General features: G+C 43.5%; 1 protein-coding gene across 3 annotated transcripts in view; it reads right to left on the bottom strand.

The window, feature by feature from the left end:
- The window catches only part of large2 (LARGE xylosyl- and glucuronyltransferase 2), a 70,940-nt gene that overhangs the window by 20,515 nt on the left and 28,653 nt on the right, over positions 1 to 21,772 (bottom strand). Inside the window, exons 1-2 of one of the 3 annotated variants that reach the window (XM_080792034.1) lie at positions 16,967 to 17,056; positions 6,947 to 7,172 (exon numbers count right to left, since the gene is read on the bottom strand). In XM_080792034.1, the coding sequence (XP_080648160.1) occupies positions 6,947 to 7,046 (100 nt within the window). In that variant the 5' untranslated portion in view covers positions 7,047 to 7,172; positions 16,967 to 17,056. The other 2 variants (XM_080792035.1, XM_080792033.1) reach the window with 2 other exon arrangements.

Here is a 21,772-nt window from a genome sequence, read left to right as displayed (position 1 = left end):
TCAGGTGGTACTTAAACCAAAACCAACAAATCAGTGCCATTTTTGCCATAAAGTGGTCGCAAGTGGTCTACAGTTGACTGCAACCCAGTAAGCCAGGGAGTTTGTTATTTTGTCAGACTTGGACTTAGTCATATTGCCTCTGAAACCAGGCATCAGGTCGAGTGTAGGTTGCGACGTTGAAGAAGACGGAGTAACGTGAACTTCCACGCTAGCAGCAACATGTTTGGCATTGATGTGATATGTGAGGGACGATGTGCTGCGGTGATAGGCAAATTCTTTGTTGCATAATATGCATACAACTGCATTTCTGTCCACGCTTCCATCCGCTCGCTTTTTAAATCTAAATTTCCCACTAAATTTCCCAAGCTGCGCGTTCTTATTTGGGTCTGCATTCATGCTTAACGTGTGCCGTTTCAGTTTGTTGTTATCGTCTAGTACTAGCGGAAGTGAATGCTCAGACAGCAATGTTGCTGCTGGGTGCGTCAGCATCTTAGGTAAGTGGAAACGTGCGCCCAGTGAGAAACGTTCCGGTTCGGCGGTGCAAACAAAATATGCGATTAAATGCGTTAATTATTTTAACGCGTTAATTTTTCTGTAGTTAATTAATCTAAATTAATCGCAATTAGTCCCGGCCCTAGTTAGGAGTGGATGAGTAAGTAGTAAGGAGAGGAGAGAGAGAGACTAGTTAGGAGTGGATGAGGAAGTATAGTAAGGAGAGGAGGAGAGGAGAGAGAGAGACTAGTTAAAGAGTGGATGAGGAAGTAGTAAGGAGAGGAGAGAGAGAGACTAGTTAGGAGTGGATGAGGAAGTATAGTAAGGAGAGGAGGAGAGGAGAGAGAGAGACTAGTTAGGAGTGGATGAGGAAGTATAGTAAGGAGAGGAGGAGAGGAGAGAGAGAGACTAGTTAGGAGTGGATGAGGAAGTATAGTAAGGAGAGGAGAGAGAGAGACTAGTTAAAGAGTGGATGAGGAAGTATAGTAAGGAGAGGAGAAAGAGAGACTAGTTAAGAGTGGATGAGTAAGTAGTAAGCCATGAGGCCCACAGGGAAGGTGCCGATCTCCTGTTTCTGTAGCATATATCTAAATGACGGTTTGTGCAAAGACCCGCCTGGCAGCACTGTTTAATGCAAATGTATTTGTGCGAGTTATTTTTGTTGAATTACTCATGACAAAGTTGTAAAAGTCAACAGTATGTATATCCATAAAATAATCAAGCAGCACGTGCAGACAATACACTAGTTCTTTCTTTCAATACATTTATTATAGGGCGTATAGCAACACAGCAGGGGTGTTATGGTGGTGTGTTCACACGGGCAGATGCGATGATGCAAAGACGCGTTGTGAGTTGATTTGGAGAAGCTAAGTTAGTTACTTTATTGACACAAATGTATAAAACATTCTGTCCAAACAATAATCGAAGACCCATGAATAAAAGAAAAACTAAAGAAATACAATATACAATACACAAAACACCAAATCCCTTTACAACAGGAGCTCTCTATTGCTCCAAAAGTGACAGGCAGGCATGTAGCATACGCAAAGTCCCTCTGTTAGTGCCCCACAAAGAGTGAGCTCAAATCAATACACTCATGTCCATATTTCACTCTGATGTCTTGTGTGAGGGGACACACCAGTATGTGCTGTTCGTTTTGTATACCAGTCTCACATTGACAAATGCGCTGTTCAGGTGGTATGCGGCTCCATCTTCCCATTTCCTGTGAGCGGACAATCCAAACCGTGTAAAGGTTATCCTCAAATAGTCCTCGATGTAAGGTGTGCTGCTGGTGCCGGTATAGGAGAGACAGCGAGATCAATTCGTGGCGGTGACGACTCGCCACGACCTATTTTTTCCGCCATGGCGTATTCTTCATTTTCCGCCATGGCGAGTACAGAATCCGCCTTGGCGAGTACAGAATTCGCCGTGGCGAATCCGCCATTGTTTATTTTTTTTTTGCGTGCCCTGGTGCCGTGGTGCAGTCCTAGTAGTAGAATTCTCGGAATTATTTCATCCTCTGCTAGCGTAACGGCTAGCGCTCTCGCCCCTATAGTCAAGGCACCGTGCAGACACAGGTTCGATTCTTGCAAAAAGCAAACTATTTTTTTTTTTAAAGTTCTTTTTTTACCCGTACATACAGTGTGTGTGTGTGCGTGCGTGCGTATACAGTGTGCGTGCGTGTATGCGTGCCTATACAGTGTGTGTGTGTGTGTGCGTGCGTGCTTCATCGTATTTATTATTATTATTATTATTATTATTAATATGCAGGTAATAATAATAAATACGATGAAGCACGCACGCACGCACGCGCACACACACACTGTATACGCACGCATACACGCACGCACACTGTATACGCACACACGCACACACACGGTATGTACGGGTAAAAAAATTACTTTAAAAAAAAAATGTTTGCTTTTTGCAAGAATCGAACCTGTGTCTGCACGGTGCCTTGACTATAGGGGCGAGAGCGCTAGCCGTTACGCTAGCAGAGGATGAAATAATTGAGAGATCTGTGTGTCTATATGTTTGTGTGTGCGCGCAACGTTTATAAGAAAGAGAGAGAGAGAGAGAGAGAGTCACTCACCCCCCCCCCCCCATCCCCTCTAGCGCTCTCGCCCCTATAGTCAAGGCACCGTGCAGACACAGGTTCGATTCTTGCAAAAAGCAAACATTTTTTTTTTAAAGTAATTTTTTTACCCGTACATACCGTGTGTGTGCGTGTGTGCGTATACAGTGTGCGTGCGTGTATGCGTGCGTATACAGTGTGTGTGTGCGCGTGCGTGCGTGCGTGCTTCATCGTATTTATTATTATTACCTGCATATTAATAATAATAATAATAATAATAATAATAAATACGATGAAGCACGCACGCACACACACACACACACTGTATACGCACGCATACACGCACGCACACTGTATACGCACGCACGCACACACACACACTGTATGTACGGGTAAAAAAATAACTTAAAAAAAAAAAAAAGTTTGCTTTTTGCAAGAATCGAACCTGTGTCTGCACGGTGCCTTGACTATAGGGGCGAGAGCGCTAGCCGTTACGCTAGCAGAGGATGAAATAATTCTGAGAATTCTACTACTAGGACTGCACCACGGCACCAGGGCACGCAAAAAAAAAATAAACAATGGCGGATTCGCCACGGCGGATTCTGTACTCGCCAAGGCGGATTCTGTACTCGCCATGGCGGAAAATGAAGAATACGCCATGGCGGAAAAAATAGGTCGTGGCGAGTCGTCGCCACGGCGGATTCTGTACTCGCCAAGGCGGATTCTGTACTCGCCATGGCGGAAAATGAAGAATACGCCATGGCGGAAAAAATAGGTTGTGGCGAGTCGCCACTGCCACGAATTCATCTCGCTCCACCTGCGGTATAGAGTGGATGAACAGATAGATCTGGGTTGATGGCTTGGTATGTCTTATATCTTGTTATTCACGAATCATGTCCCTTCGGTCACTCTCAATATGATCTCGTTTTTCCATTATCTCAGATAAATGAGAATACATGACTTGGTTCTCCCCTTTAGCAATTGAACATGCATCATTCTGGCTTTGCATCGTCATGTCGCTGGCTTCCATTGACAATGAATGGTGGACCGTATCTTTGCATCGTCATGTCGCTGGCTTCCATTGACAATGAATGGTGGACCGTATCTTTGCATCGTCATGACGCTGGCTTCCTTTGACAATGAATGATAGACCGTATCTTTGCATCGTCATGACGCTGGCTTCCATTGACAATGAATGGTAGACCGTATCTTTGCATCGTCATGTCGCTGGCTTCCATTGACAATGAATGGTAGACTGCATCGTTTTAATCTTCCCGTGTGAACGCAACGTTACAGAGCTCCTAATCTCACTTCACTCCATTTCACTATCGCTCTTTTCATTTCACTTTCGCTCTCTTTTCTTTTCTCACTAACAGATGAGAGCGGGAACATTCCCTAAGTGCCTCACTTCAGCTGTGGACCAGCTGCTCCTCAGACAGGGAGCGGAGAGAGAGAGAGAGAGAGAGAGAGAGAGAGAGAGAGAGAGAGAGAGAGAGAGAGAGAGAGATAGAGACAGAGAGACAGAGAGAGAGAGAGAGTTTTGTATTAAATCACTCCTGAAGAACCATTTCGTTGTGATTTCTATGTATCTTATCCTTTATCCACTGCTGTGCCATTATATGGTGTTTTTTTTATTGATCCATGTATGATATGTTCTATGCTCTTGTTGTTCAGCGCTTTGTGACCTTGTTCTTGAAAGGTGCTATATAAATAAAGCTTTATTGAGTGGTGCAACCACTCCAAGGAACAGCAATGTCTGTGACCTCTGACCTGTGTTGGTTGGTTAACCTATGTGTTGGTTAATGAGCACCAGTATGTACTAGAAAAAGAGAGAGAGACAGCGCTGCACTGTTGAGAGAGAGAGAGAGAGAGAGAGAGAGAGAGAGACAGAGGAGGGGGGGAGGAGAGAGAGGGGAGTTGCACCACTCGGTTCACACGGGTCGGGTGTGATTTTATTATTAAAAGTGAAAAAAGACGGCATCAAGGCCCGCCAAAATACATTTTAGTCGACTAAATCACCTGTAGATTTAGTCGACTAAAATCTCATGAGATGTAGTCGACTAAAACTAAACCAAGACTAACACATTCCAGGTGACTAAAATGTGACTAAAACTAAGTGAAAACTAATCATGACTATGACTAAAAACTAAAATAGAAATTTGCTGCCAAAAAAAAACAGTGATAATACCTATTATGACTGCTACAGGCCCACTCACTGTGTAGTGGTGGTGCTGTAACACATCCTCCTGCATGTGTTAAAGTCGTGACATGCTATTTATAATAACACCATGAATCATAACAGCAGTCCACATAAAAAAGAGCAGATATTGGATAGTGTCTTAATATAAACAGGAGTGGACCTATACATGTACTTCCAGTCCAAACAATGAAATGGTGCTGAAGTGAAATGAATTGTGCTTTTTTCTTTTTGACATTTAAAGTGGAATTTCCACTTAATATAATTAAATGTTAACGCCATGAAATGACACACACGTTGCTACACTCATCTGAACACGCGTGTACCACACACACCGACTCCCACTGTGTTCTGCAGGCCAGGCCGGTTCTCAACGTTTCTGCCTGGAGACCCCCAGAAATCTCTCTCTCTGTCCTCAGACAAGCCCTCCATCGGCGCCTCCAGTCATCTCGGTTCTCCATAAATCTGGCCAGCTCATTTGTGCTGCTTTGGCCATTTCTCAGGATGATAATAATAATCTGGGAACCCCCCCCCCCCCCCCCGACCCCCAGGTGTGCTGTATAGTAACGACAAGTCAGGAGACTTCATTACCTTCCATTTCCTCCAGCTGGCTCTCTTGGTGAGACGTGAGAGGCCAACAGCCTAGTATAGCAGACGCGAGTACAGAATCACATTCGCGCTCGAGTAAATGGTCAGTCTTAGGCCGTGACGTCTCAAGCAAACTTGAGCCACCGGCGACAGGAATGGTGCCAACTTAAACACACTTTACAATCTAAAGCACGTGTCTTATAGGAACTTACTTCGAAACACACTTTACAATCTGCTCCTGTACTTTCAATTCATATAGTCTCCTACCATCTCGCTCTCGCACGCACGCACGCACGCGCACGCACACACACACACACACAGAGTAGCTGACACCGGGAATGTTTCCACCCTCCCTCAGAAAGGAGAGAGAGAGAGAGAGAGAGAGAGAGAGAGAGAGAGAGAGAGAGAGAGAGAGAGGGAGAGAGAGAGAAAGAGAAAGCAGAGGTATAGAGAGGAGGGGGCGGTGGCTGAAACATCGCCTCCTCTTACAGTATATAGAGAAACTCAACCCACTGGGGGGGTGGGGGGCATGGAAGATAGTTTTTACAGACACACAGACAGACAGACAAACACCACAAGGACATAGATACTGCACGTTAGCAATATCAAATGCCTGTTTGTGTGTAAAGGATTGCAGTGCTGCTTAAAAACCCATTTTGACCTGGGAACGATTCTACAAATGTCTTCTAAATCCTGACAGTTTTCTGAAAAACCCTATGTTTCGATGTCAGTGCGGTTCTCAAACATTTTCATGTCAAGGACCCCCAAAATTATATGTAATTGGCCGCACCACTTGGCCGAGTGGTGCCCGTTTGTGTGTAAAGGATTGCAGTGCTGCCTGATGCCCGTTTGTGTGTGTAAAGGATTGCAGTGCTGCCTGATGCCCGTTTGTGTGTGTAAAGGATTGCAGTGCTGCTTGCCGAAAGCGCTCCAGCTGTCTGAAAACCCAAGTCACTCAATCGTCCTGTAGTTCCTCTGAGCTAAAATGGTTACGCCGCACAGCAGCCCCTCAGTCATCAGTGTGCACGAACGAGCGTGCACGACGTGTGTGTGTGTGCGTATTTCAGACACTCTTATTCACCGGAGCACATGCGTCAGAGGCAGAAGAGGTTCACCCTGAGATGCCAACTAAATGTGTCACTCTAAGCGTCATATATTAATAGGAGAATGTATGCGATTTATGGGGCTCTATATCACATTAATGTGGAACATTTATTGCCACGTCATTACTGAAATGGTGAAAATCATATAGTTTCATAAATTATTACAGTTTTATCATCCATTTAACCCATTTTGGGGCGGGAACCCCTTTTTGGTGTTTCAAACATTGTTATAATTTAGCTGTTGAAAAATAGCAGATCTACAAGCTCATAGCGCGCCACCGAGTGGCGCGCTACGAGCTTGTAGGTCTGCTATTTTTTTTTTAATCGTTAAAATGTGGTGCAGGTCTTTTAATATATATTCTTTCAAAGTGCATTTTTTTTACTCGGGTCTAAATGGACTAATGAAATGAAATAAAACACACTATTATTTTACAGTATGCCGTTCATCATAATAATAATAATAACGATGTATATTATTTTGTTTCAACTCACTCTCCATGTTGCCGGCCAGCAGGTACAGCCAGGTGACGAGGACGACGGCGGTGAGGGACGCCAGCAGCAGCTTGACGCGCCCGCGGCACAGCAGCTGCATGGTGGGACGGGTGATTGGCGCAGAGCTCCGCGGCGGCGGGGTCAGGGGTCAGGGAGAGGAGGGAGGTCAGTTGGTCAGGTGGGGCTCAGTCCCTCTGTGGCTCCCTGCAGCATCCTCTCATCTGAGCTGGACATGAGGAAAGGAAGGAAACACAGGAGAGACGGTCCGTCACAACTGAGCTCTCTGGGACACCGGTGTGACCCTTAAAGTTCTGGCACTGAAGAATTCACACACACACACACACACACACACACACACACTCGCGCAAATATATTGCAGTCCTGTCAGTTTTCTGAAATCAATATTTTCATGATTTAAAAAAATAGCAGACCTACAGGCTCGTAGCGCGCCACCGAGTGGCGCGCTACGAGCTTGTAGATCTGCTATTTTTCAATAGCTAAATTATAACATGTTTAAAACACCGAAAGGCGTTCCCGCCCAAAATGGGTTAAAACTAAGACGAAAAATGTTCGTCGAGTACCTTTTTTTCCCACTGACGAAAACTAAATGGAAACTGAGCTACGATGACTAAAACTAAGACTAAAAATATTGACACTTTCGTCGATAAATAAAAACTAGACTAAAATGTTAGGAAGGGACTAGTGGACAAGAGATCTGGACAAATAGCAGATCTACAAGCTTGTATAGATCGGCTATTTTCAGCAAGTGTTAAAAACATTCATTACGACGGCATCAAGGCCCACCAAAATACACTTCAGTCGACTAAATCAACCGTAGATTTAGTCGACTAAAATCACATGACATTTACTAGAGTAAAACATTCCAGGTGACTAAAATGTGACTAAAACTAAATGAAAACTATTCAAAAGACCAAATGACTAAAACTGTGTCACCAAGCTACTCTGCAAATGCAGTAGACAGTATAGTGGTTGCTATTGTGAATTAATGAGGAGAATAATTTATCGCGGGAATAATGACTTGAGTTGATTTAGACATTCAAAAGAGCAAGCACTTAAGCAATTAAGCAATTAATACGGAGTATGTTTGATTCAGGTTGTGTACCAGATAGCAAACGGTGACACACTATTATCAACTATCATATTCATGAGTGCTTGCTCTTTTGAATGTCTAAATCAACTCAAAGTCATTATTCCCGCGATAAATTATTCTCATCATTAATTCACAATAGCTACTACTATACTGTATTTGGCAGCCAAATACATATAATTTTTGCGGTCCTTGACATGAAATATCAGTGGTTCTCAAGCTATTTCATGTCAAGGACCCCAACAATTATATGTATTTGGCCGCCAAGCCCCCCATCTGAAAACATGTAGTTCCAGGGACCGCCCGCCCTCCCCCCCAGAAGCAAAGATTAGAGTTAAAAAAGTTCACTCTGAAAGAATATATATATTATATGAGATATATATCAGAGCTTCCCTGACCCCACTATAGTACATACAGGCATATAGTGGCTGCTATGCACTTCAAACTGCAGAGCCACATAACTTGCAATGATGAACGACAAGGTAGTCATTATTGAGAAATAAACACAGAGCCTCACACAAAGCAGAGTCTTAATCACCTTGAAGGAGTGAATAGAAGAGCAAAGGATGGCGGCGCGTGGAACGCAGAATGACAGAGAGAAAGGGACAGTAAGTAGCTGAGAGGTTGTTACACAGACTAAAGAAATCAATAATACTTTGGCACAAACTATATCAACAACAGAGAGTTTATTGATGTACAATCTCTGTACGTATACAGAGATTGAACACAAAGTATTTCAGTATTTCAAGTTCTTCGGTTAAAAAGGAAATATTTGAAATTAAGGTCCGTCGTGAGACTGCATTGTGTATTTCTCACATCAGTGTTTACAGAAAACGTTCCTTAGTGTACCGTTTAGTTGTGAAATGAGATTGTTATTTGGATACGACAGAAAACCAAGTCCCATGGACTGATCTGATCGTCCATCATTCATATCAGTCTGGTATCGAGATAACATTTACAGAGAGAATAAACATAGTGAAACAATGATTTCCTTGCCCGTTGCCGTGAGCAGCCGCCTACACTACAGTGACAAAAGGGCTTTTTTCATTCTTTTTTTTTAAACAATAAAGTACATTATGTTTTCTTTTCTTTATTTCTTTTTCTTTTTCATTGTATACAATTAGACAGTCAATGTTGACCCTTGTTATTCCAGATCTGAACACGACGCGACACATTGGGAATGACCTCCACATCTCTGAGTCACACCGCCCAGAAGAACAGAAAGCTACCCTTATCAACACAGCCTCCGATAGGATACCCTCGCGACAAGCTGGGTACCCGTCGGCAAAACAAAGGAAAAACAGCACCCTCTTTTCCTTTGAACGGAGCCAACAGTCTGTCTGAGAGAGAGAGAGAGAGAGAGAGAGAGAGAGAGAGAGACTACCCTTGCGATAACAAGCCCCTGCTCTGCCTCGGGCTGCCTGCGGGGTATGTTAGCCCAAATCAACTCATCGTCATAAATGGTGGTACTTGAAAGTTGGTGTGATTCTGTCTCTCTTTCACACATCCTTCGTCTTCATCTCTACTTCCCATGCCTTCTTTCATATGCTCGGGCTGATTGGAACCGGGACTCCGTCTTTGTATCACAACATTATTAATGAATCCCACGTGACTCTAATTAGACAACAACAGTCACACAAACAGAATGGATGCAGACGCCAGCAGGGAAACGTGGAGGTCGGTGTCTACAACAATACAAGAATGCTACTCTGTCACAAAAGGACAAGAACATAATGTTTTTAAATGGAACCACATAGGGGTGCATTTGGTTAAATTGTTACCGTGCCTGATATCAAATGAACGGGGTGCAGGACATTTTCAGCTGGATTATTTTTTTGAGTGCCTTACGGAGCTATGTGTGCGGCTGGCTGGGTGGCTGGGTGCGTCTGAGCACGAAAACAGCATGGTTGTTTTTCACCACCTGTGCGCAACCTAACACACACACACAAACACACACGCACATAATGAACTGTATATATGGTGATTCCGGGTGTGCCAGTACAGTGACAGTACAGTACAGTAGAGGGTACAGTAGAGGGACCCCCACACGGTCAGCACCCTGGGTGCGTTTCCTGTGGGTCTGGAACTTCTGTACCACCTACTGTATGTAGACGCCGCTGCGGCTCGACGACAGAATGGCTGACCACACTGAAGAGCTCAAGAACCTGATGTTGGATAGGACACCGTGGAGGGTTAGCGAACCAGGAATCCCCCAACTGCAACTAACTATTACAAAAAGCAAAGCAAGGCACTGTATTAATCTGTTTTTAATGACCAAAATAAATAAACTGAACTGAACTATAATAGCTGCTGCTGAGAGGACTAAATGAACAGTCAATAGTCATAAATCTAAATAATAGATCGGTTGACTCTGTGCTGTCACTTTGCCTCTCATTCGGTGACAAACGCAGACTTTTCATCATGACTCAGGTGGTTGTTATTTTGTCTTTCCTAACCTCAGTGAGGTTTGATCCCAGAGCACCCTGAATGGAACGTTCAGCTACAGAGTGTGTGTGTGTGTGTGTGTGTGTGTGTGTGTGTGTGTGTGTGTGTGTGTGTGTGTGTGTGTGTGTGTGTGTGTGTGAGCGTATATATGCATACAGCAGACTGTCAATAATGATTTATTACCAAGCTGTGTTACAATGAGGCCACAGGCTATCTTACTGTATGTGTTACTGCTGTGACTGCTTTGGCTCTTTATCTTCTTGCTGGATAGATGAACAGTTATGTTCAAGCAGTGAAGACAGCTCTCCCCCCATGGTACCAAAAGTGTCAACGTTAGAAACCGTGTGATCTGGGGAAAAGTTCAACTTTCATTTTGACCAGCTGTCAACTGCACCAGAAAAGCCCAGACCGTTATTAACCCATTTTGACCTGCTTTTCTGAAAAAGCTATGTTTCTATGTCGATTTTTCAAAAATAGCAGACCTACAAGCTCGTAGCGCGCCACTAGATCTGCTGTTTTTCAATAGCTAAAGCATAACATAATGCTAACGCCAAAAGGGGTTCCCTCCCAAAATGGGTTGAGTTCCATTTCAACGACCACGGTACAATGGAAACTGTTTATCCAACAATGTTTCAAAACGAAGCACAGTCAAAAGTTCACAAAGTATGCTAAGTAGTACTTCATATAGTCCAGTCCAGACCAGATAGAAACAAGGTAAAAAAGCATCACGCCTGACGCCCGACACAATGCCATAATTCATAACAAGAGACTGGAACAGGAACAGACTGCATACTGTGGTTCTAGCAGGCCTAACTGTAGCTTGTAGGTTCCAAGGTTTGTTTGGAGGCGTGGGCTTGGCATGGAGGCCACTGGAACACAAAGTGATTGACACTCAGTGGAAACAAAACAGCACACAGTAACCATCCTTTTAAAAAAGCCTGGCTTACAGGAAAGCATGTGGGCAATAAATGAAATGACACATCCTGTAGAAAAGAGAAGGAGGCTAGAGTAAAGCTTCATCATCAAAATGATTTCCATTTTAATGCGTCTAAAGTAAACGTGTACATTTTTGAGAACGTTTCATTATTTAAAAGGGGAATTTCTCCCATGTTAAGTGCAGATGGCAACGCTGGATTTAGCAAACGCATTTGGGCCAAAGTTATCGGTATATACGAGACATTTGGGTATAGATGTTTTACGAGGTGATCAGGGAGGTTGACGCATACAATGTAGATTGTTAGCAATAATGAAAGGTGCTGAGACAGGGAATAAAGGAGTGAAAAGAGATGAGGAGGAGAGGAGAGGAACCATTGTGCTGTGAATCTGTATGGGCTCCTTTAGCCTTCCATGCTCATAAACCCAGAGTGGATATAAAAGAGAAGGGATAGGGCTACTAAAGAGGACTTTAATAGGTAGCCTTTGTTGATTCTGCAGCAGCAGCACAAAACAGTTAAATTTTTGGAGATGTAATTGTCGCTGTAAAAAGCAGACGGGTCAGCTATAGCGCGCCACTGGCACAGATATGAGAAGGAGGGAATGGCTTGAACGGCTGTTGACAACTCCCCCTACAAGTCCTCCAGTCTACACAAGAATGCTACGAATGGTTGTCACATGGTACGGACCGCATCAGAAATGTGGACCTCTATGGGGACCTATATACCACGGGTCACGGACAAAGTCAGAAAGAGTAGGATGAGGCTGGCCGGCAGGGCACTGCGTCAGGCACCCAGAACTTGAGGCAAGTAAATTGACCCCATGGGAGCCAACCCAGGGCAAAGCCAGGGGGGGAAACAAGCGTATACCACCTATGTACTGTAGACGTCGCTGCGGCGCGACAGCTTGGCTGACAACACTGCAGATGCTCAAGAACCTGATGTTGGATAGGACATTGTGGAGTGCAGCGATCCAGGAATCCCGAGTTGGTGTTGGCTAGACCTCACTCTCACAGCAACTAACTAAAGTCCTCCAAGTCAGAGCTGAAGGAATGGGTTTGGCTGACAGACAGACAGACAGACAGACGATGTGTGGGTGGCACATACTGTAAAAAAAGGCATAACTTCACTGCAAATGAAGCCACAGACATGCCTTTCTGCAAGAAAGAAAAAAACAAACAAACGGAGGCGTACGTATACGTGTCTCTATCTCTGTCTCTAAAACACCGCTGTCAGTCAGAGCAGGCCCAGAGGGGGAGAATATGAAGAGCTGAGAGCCTGCAGTGCCCTGGCCTAATGGCCAGCATCTTTAGAGGGAAGAGGGAACATGGCCATTCAAAAACTGAAGTGCTTTTTAGCACCGTGCTAATCAGGGAGGGAGATAGAGCCGCTGATTAAGGCACAATCAGGACGTACTTCCTCCATTAGAGACGGTGATAAGAGAGGAGACAGATAATCAACTCGCCTCCATCTGCCTCTGTTCACCTCTGGCCAACATCACCTCATTTTTCTGCTGCTGCTTTGTTGCACGCTCGTGCACGTACAGCCCACATGTGTGAGAGAGAGGGGGATGAAGAGAGGGGATTTGTACATACTTGCTGCGCAAACATACCCGTGGTGACAAAGCGTAAGACAACAGGCAGAAAAATTGCGAGTGCAGGGCATGTGCATGGTTATGCGAGGGGTGGGGATGCTGTGTCTTGTCATCTTGCCAGGCTCCAAATGATGGCATATTTTTCCATGTGTGAACTGATTCTGTTTTGAGCTGAAGTCATCCATTGGAGCAGGGACAATAAAAGCCATATATAATGACCATAAAACAGTTATTTCGTTCATAAAAATAATTGGAAAATGTAAAAAAATAAATAAAAAAAAGGGCGAAGGTACAAGACTGTGTACATATTTTATGGGTAAATGAACTATGGAACCTTGTTGTTGAATTATATAGCACCAATGGAGAAACATGTTTGCCTCGTTTTATATTTACTTTTAATTTAGACGTTTAGATAAATTGAAGTTTTTAGTTTGTTTTCCACTTTTCTCACATGTCTATTTAATGAACCGTGTATATTTAGTGAGGCAAGTGAATTGATGGGGTGGGGGGAGGGATGTTGAGTGGGTGGAAAGTGAGTCTTTTGTCCTTGGATAAACTTTATTTTAGACACAATAAGTGCATATAAAACTAAGTTTAAGCAAGGTCCTTAAAAGTGGTCTTTAAAACACTTGAACCCTAGTATCCCCATTAAAAAATAGCAGCCCATAGCCCGGAGACACAATCGTAAATCATCGCTGAAAATCCCTTCCAGCTAACAACTACTATAATTCTTTACAATACTATTAAGAATATAAACACTACAATAAAGACAACCATTAAAGTTAAAGCCTTTGCCAGCACGAGAAATCTCTGAGGGTTTTTTTTTTGTACTCGCATGGTAGAAGCAGCCTACATCCGAACGCTCCGTGCACGCGTGTGTCCATGCACGCTGTTATTAGTGGTATTTCTGCTCATAATGGGATAAAGTACCATGTTTGGGAGCTTATCAAACATTAATCTGAGCTCACGCCAATATTAATAATCCTCCCGGCAATCGTCAACAGCCTGGAGTGAGACTATAGACTACAGATATGTTAGTCCACAGCCTGGAGTGAGACTGTATGGACTACAGATATGTTAGTCCACAGCCTGGAGTGAGACTGTATGGACTACAGATATGTTAGTCCACAGCCTGGAGTGAAACTATAGACTACAGATATGTTAGTACACAGCCTGGAGTGAGACTGTATGGACTACAGATATGTTAGTACACAGCCTGGAGTGAGACTGTATGGACTACAGATATGTTAGTCCACAGCCTGGAGTGAGACTATAGACTACAGATATGTTAGTACACAGCCTGGAGTGAGACTGTATGGACTACAGATATGTTAGTCCACAGCCTGGAGTGAGACTATAGACTACAGATATGTTAGTCCACAGCCTGGAGTGAGATTGGACTACAGATATGTTTAGTACACAGCCTGGAGTGAGACTGGACTACAGATATGTTAGTACACAGCCTGGAGTGAGACTGGACTACAGATATGTTAGTACACAGCCTGGAGTGAGATTGGACTACAGATATGTTTAGTACACAGCCTGGAGTGAGACTATAGACTAAAGATATATAGAGTGTTTGTTCAGTGACAGGAGTCTCCCCGTCTATCGAGCTCTTCAATAGACTAGAAAATAAATGTCCAGGTGGGTTGCAAAACGTCAGCCAATCAGGAGAGTACCCATTTATCAGCTTCACTTTGATGTAGTGTTCCAGGTCCTTTAGGCTATTTGTGTCATCACTCAGACCTCCGGACTGAGTTCTCTATCCTGAGACTCCCGTTACTGAACAGACGATGAGTACTATCAGAATATAGACATGTTTAACATGTATAACATGTAATATAGAGCTGTTTAACCACATAATGGTTGCGCTATGCAAGAAAATCACTTACCCTACCTTTAATATAAGTGTTTTCCCGAAACATTCATGAGGAAATGAATGGGATTGCTATACCTCTGGAACCTGCCCTGGTGAAAAAGATGGCGGTGACGACTGTGGCCCTCTCTCTAAGCCCCCTTGGTGTACATGGAGCTCTCTCTCCACTGAACACAACACTATTCACCTACTTAAGGAGAGGACAAACGAATTTAGACCCTCGTGATATTGTGAGCTACATGGTGTGAAAGTGTTAAACACACACACAGGAAAAGAGACGCGCGCGCGCACACACACACACACACACACACACACACACACACACACACACACACACACACACACACACACAGAGTAGACTGCCGGAGAACACAGTTGCCAACTTGCCAACATAAATTCCTTGCCTTATCTCCTACACCAACTGCAGTGGACCCTGCCTTGTGTGAGCGGACCGGACAAGGTCATCCACGGCCACAAAGCCACTAATCCTACCTGCCAGTTTACCCTGTAACACACATGTGCACGCACGCACGCACGCACGCACGCACGCGCACGACAACTCCACATAGTATTGGGTAGCAACAACAGATTAACTCAATAACACTGTGATGAGTGATCCAATGGAAGACATAGAACAATTGATGCAATACTGCAGAAACCAACACAAAATGGACCCAGGTGGACTGAAGAGTCTAAATGTTGGGTCCACTCTTACACTCCCGTCAGTTACATTCACACTGAGCCCATTCACAAGCTGAAAGAAGAAACCAGAACATCTGAAATGGAACCAGAACTGTTTGATATGGAGAAGATGGGTCGATCCAGCCAGTAGAAATAACTTGGATTACAAATACAAAGGCTCCATTCATACTGAGTGGAATAAAGAACAAGCAGAGACAAGCTATTGCTTACCTCCTACTCCTGTAATTGTCTTCTTCTACCCCCCCCCCCCCACACACACACACACACACACCATCTCACATTCTTTCCGTTCTCGCTCGCTCCATTTCTCAGCTCTGTTGTATGAACATTGTATAGACGTGTGATGAAAACACATGTGACACACACACACACACACACACCTGAGTGCATGTGTAACACCTGCATGTGCACGCACACATACACACATGGCTCTATATAGCCATTTGAGGGTTCATTTAAAGGAGAATTCCACACTAAAAGGCTTTCTTACCTTTCTTCGTAGTTGTTAGTACGTCCCCACCAAAGAGGTCCAGGTGTTATTTTGTGCAAAAGCTCCTTATTGGCTGTTTCCCCTACCATAAGCCCTAAATGAATTGCATTGAACTGACTGGGAATTGAATGGGGCTATGGGGTGTTGTGCTAATTTGCTTATTTCCATCGCTCAAAATTATGATTTCTTTGTATATATCCTCTCGTCATAATGTAAATAATATCCCAAGCGGCACACTTCACTACTTCTTTCGATGGAAATAAGCAAACTAGCATAACACCCCATAGCCCCATTCAATGCAATGCAATTCATTGAGGGCTTATGGTAGGGAAAATAGCCAATAAATAAATAAAAAACACCTGGACCTCTTTGGTGGGGACGTAACAACTACAAAGAAAGGTAAGAAAGATAAGAAAGCATTCTAGCATGGAATTCTCCTTTAAATGCCTGATGTACGCTTGGTTGTGTGCGTGGTTGTCTCACACCGAATCGATATACAGTATAAGCTCACAACGCGCCACAGCGTCCGTAGCTTGTAGATCGACTATATCCAGTGCGCGACACAGAATGTAACCAAGTACAAATCAGGTATGACTGTAACAATTGACCTGTATTACCCTCATGGGAGTTTCCGTGAAGGAAAACGGCAACCTTTGTCCTGTTTTTTCCTACCTATATGGGCACTCTGATCTCTTTCAGCGCTTTCAACGTGTGGTGGCAAGTCCAAGTTCAACTGTGCAAAGCCAACCTCACAGCCCTCGTCAACCCTACTAATCCTTTTCTTTAAGGGTCCGTCGCACTCCACTCAACTTCCGAAGTCTTTTCTCTCTCGAATGGACTTCATCCGGATTCTGTCTGTTTTGTTTTTTTTACCTTCGCTGCTTGCATTGTTTCTTCATCTCTTCATTATTTTCTCCTCGCTTCCACTCTCTCTCTCTCTCTCTCTCTCTCTCTCTCTGCTCGTTCTCCTCCCAGCTGACAAACACATAAACCGGCTGCACCTCAGAGGGAGGGCTCTGATTTCAGCCCCCTGTCACCCTCCTCTCTTATGCTTTCTCTCTCTCTCTCTCTCTCTCTCTCTCTCTCTCTCCCTCTCTCTCTCCACAGTTCACTGTGCTTTCACTGAAATGAGCTGAGCTCCCAGAAAGAGTCAGACAGGCGGACAGACAGACAGGCGGACACACAGTCAGACGGACAGGCAGACAAGAGGTGAAAGAGAAAAAGAGAGAGAGAGAGAGAGGGCGGGGAAGAGAGAGAGAGAGAAAGGAAGTAGGAGTCACCTTACACTCACTGACAAAAGAGAGAGAGAGAGGGGTTGATTTTTTTAGCCTAGGAATGCAGCGGTATTATTTCATCCCGTCTAGCCGTATAGAGCCGTGCCCAGAGGCGCGCACATATAGCTCTAAATTCTATATTAATGACTAATTACATTTTTTTTCCTGTCCCACTACGGATGATTAACGTCAAGCTGTGAAAATGTGCACGAGTCCATTTTTCCAAATTAGCAGTGCAGTTGTTCTACCTGTGCGCGCACACACACACACACACACACACACACATAGGGGGGCCCACGTGCAAGCCGGGGAGCAGGTAATTACAGAGGATGTATTGTATACAGTGCAGAGGATGGTATGTTTTGGAACAGGGGGGGGGGGGGCCATGTCATGGCACGCCACATGCCTGAGATAATGAAACGCCGCCGATAGATCCTTCATTAAACCTTAAAGGAACAGCAGGGAGACTCCTGGGTGGCTGTGCTGGAAAAACTCCCATCTCAGCAGCTCTTATATATATATATACCGTATGTAACTTCAAGTCACATAGAGAACGCATGGCTGAATTGTATACATGAAACACGGTGGATATGATCACGAGGCTGCCATGAAGAATAGCTTAAGAGTCGGGTTGAAAAGGCCCAACGGTCGAGGTTAAAAGCAAGGTCAACAAACGTCAAAACGAAGAACTGGTAGAATTCCATGAAACTTGGTGGATGTCCCAAAGAATTAAAGCTGAAAAGGTCAAACGCAAACGTCACCATCAAGTTTAAAATATATAAAAGGGACTGACAACAATGTATGAAAGGAACAAGAGGTGGTTGCAGACAGGGTTTCCATCGCCAGTTATTATTCTTTTTACTGTGCTTGTTTGTGATATCACTTAAAATGTGCTATTCTGTTTAAAGGACAACTTCAGTTTTAGGTTGTTTATTAGACTAAAAGGTGAGTGTTCTTTTTTTTTTGCTGCTGCTTTCTTTCGTTTTAGCGATTTTAGCTATTTTTGACAGGGGGGCATTCGAACATGGGGCTAAATACGTCCTTTTTTACAACATTTTACAGCGATTTCTTTATTAATTTTTACTATGGTCCTACTAGTGTGTAGTAGGCTCATTATGTCAGTTTGTCACATTCAATAATAGATCCCGTGATCTTTTGTGGCCAGATATAATTATTGGTGTCCAGTTGGACTATAGTAAATAATAATAATAATAGTAAAAATGAATCTTAATTTGTAAGAAAATACATATTTAGGAGTCGGACCCTGTCAAAAATTGCTAAAACGAAAGAAAGCAGCAAATGAAAAACAATTAACACTCACCTTTTACTTTCGCTAATAACAACCTAAAACATGTTTGATTCTGTCCACGTTTTACCTTTTGATGTTACTTCTGTGTGTATGTACTGTACATCAAAGAGGGGAGGCTAAAGTCTTTTGCTCTAGTGAAACATTCTAACCCCAATGAGAGTCTGATCTTCACTGGATGTCTGCGGTGACTGATTGTCCTCTGGGTGAGTGACAGGTTAACACCAACGCTCATCTCCTTGTTATGGGGTCAAGGGTCAGGCACTGGCCAACCGCACTAGCACTGCTACAGTGTGTCGCACATAAACAAGAGGGGAGGGGTCAGGGGAGACACAACCAAGAAGAGATTGGGTTTCATCTGGCAGCAGCGTGAAGAGGCCGAGGCCAATGGGACAGTGGAGAGAGCAGGACTGGAGAGTTGGGTTTCCCCCCTCCATATCACACCTGCTGCAGCTTTCGCCTCCGACTTCCAGGGAATTCTAGGAGGAAACCCCGGAGGGATTCCTAACCTTTCTCTCTCTCTCTCTACCCCTATGTCTCTCTCTCTCTCTTGAAGAGGCACACAACACAGTCTTGGTGCTAAAAATGAAATACCCGCATATGGCTGCGCTATGCAGACATGGTGGAGGATTCCATGGAGATAGCTGGTGCCAGTCCATTTCAAATGAGTCAGTTAAACTAAATGGCAAAGGCTGTTTAGCTATTTTGGTATGATAAATCATCTCCAACTCTGAGCCACACGCGGGCTGTTTAAATACATCTATGTATTTGTAAAGTAAAATGTGCACAATAGGGCTGTCAAATAAATGACCAGATCTTGAGTAATCGTCAACTTTGAGGGAAAAATGAACACACAAAAAAAAATCTAATCTACCTGTATGTCCTATTAGTATATAGGCATGGCTGCTGTGTAAAATTGGGTAATAGAGGGTATGCGCATGCTGAAAGTGAATGGCACATCGAGTGGCAAAGCAACATACAAAGTGAGTTTAACATCGTTTAATGTTGTTAATGCAATCAATCAGATAGGACTTTTCTGTTTGGATGCATGGGCTGTCAAGGCCAGAAAGTAGTTGTTTGCCACTCAGGCAATCCTGCATAACTTCCGGGTTTGATGATGTCACACGCATGCCCTCTATTGGTGGACCACAGCCATGTGACTATGACTCAGACTAGGGATGCACCCAATGGGACATTCTTGGCCGATACAAATACATAAATAATATTTTTTTACCGGTTTTTGTATACCATTGCTGTCATGGCCGTAACTTTTGTCGTAGAGCTATACATAAGAATGGCAAAAGACATGATTACATTTTGTTCATGTCATCGCAACAAAACAGTATGTTTTACGAAAGGTTGTTTGGCTATTCATTTTTGGCTCTAAAATCAACCGAATACTTTTTTGCCACTATTCGGCCGAATATTGTGTGCATCCCTAAATAAATACCCATAAACAAACCTGATACACCCAGATATAGATATATCGAGATCAAGTTGTCCAGAACAATGTTGTTTTTGGCAGCAATTTTTTATTCGATTTTTAGTCATAGTCTCTTGAATAGTTTATTTAGTTTCAGTCGACTAAATGTCACAAGATTTTAGTGAGCCTAAATCTACAGTTGATTTAGTCGACTAAAATGTATTTTGGCGGGCCTTGATGCCGTCGTAATGACTGTTTTTACACTTTACACTGAAAACAGCCGATCTACAAGCTCACAGATCGGCTATTTTCAGCATGCAACCAAGTGTAAAATGACTTTTATTTGTTGACGAAATTGTCAGTATATTTAGTCTTAGTTTTAGTCACCATAGCTTAGTTTTCATTTAGTTTACATTTACTTTGTCAGTGAAAAAAGGTCGTTTTTTGCATGCTGACAGTCTTTGATACACCACTGTGTATCCAACGTTCAGTCTTTTCATACACCACTGTGTATCTGACATTACATCATAATATGTTTTTAAGACCAAAAATCTACCAACTATTCAAAATTCTATCATTTCTGAGCTCTGTTGACCACCCTAATGCACAAGAGCTCAACAGGGGGGGGGGGTGTACATCTGTGCTCGTGGGAGACATCCATTGGGTTTTCCTTAATTACAATTACATTAAATGTAATGATCCAGATACCGTGTAAAGTAGACTATCCAGCCAAAACAGAGAACAGAGTGGAGAAAGGCAGAGACTTACCTCAATTTTGCCTGGTTTAGCTCGTTCTCTGTAGTGGAGGATGTCGTACTCCGGTTATAGGATCGTTCAGGATGCAAAAGGCCGGAGTCACTACAGTATATTTCTAATATTTTGATATATCTATTGCATGATATCATGGGACACGTATATCAGCCACAGCGCTCAGCAGAGTAGTGAGACATGTAAGTGTATAGTTCTCTCTCAAAAGAGACACCAAACTCTAATTATAATACACATAGAGGGGGACCTTGTGTCACAGGCTGTGCTTATCTCAATGTAACACAGTACCTGGTCATCACGGACGTGACGACGTCAGACCAAGACAAAAGGCCAATGTCACGATCAAGTCAATTGTCACCAGACTGATCCCTATGTTACTCAATCTCTAAGACAATGAGATACTAATCCTTGGATCAGCACAAGCTGCTGGATACCCTAAAACACGCATTGATTGGAAAAGTCAGTGAGGTTCTGCCATACACACTGCCATAAATCAGTTGGGAGCAAAGAAAGCAATCCGAAACTATAGTGTAACGACGGCGTCTGTTTCTCTGTGCATATATGCATGTTGTCACTCTGTCTGCAAATTAGGAGGATCTCAGAGGATGCTGAAGCAAACAAACTACATGCACACCTATTTGGTTGATTTGTTCATACTGAAATTATCTTCATTAACCCATTTAGGGCTGACGTCGACATTTAAAAAATGTCTTCTAAATCATGACAATTTTCTGTTTCTATATCAGTGGTTCTCAATATTTCATGTCAAGGACTCCAAAAATGTATCTGTATTTGGCCGCCGACCCCATCTGCAAACATGTTGTTCCAGGGACACCCCCCCAGAAGCAAAGATTTGAGTTAAAAAGAATATATTCAATAGCAGACCTACAAGCTTGTAGTGTGGCACT

The sequence above is a fragment of the Protomyctophum bolini genome (genome assembly GCF_963924005.1).
Source record: "Protomyctophum bolini genome assembly, chromosome: 1".
Taxonomy (NCBI): Eukaryota; Metazoa; Chordata; class Actinopteri; order Myctophiformes; family Myctophidae; genus Protomyctophum; species Protomyctophum bolini.
Note: the sequence above shows the minus strand (reverse complement) of the source record. Positions and strands in the feature narration are given on the sequence as shown.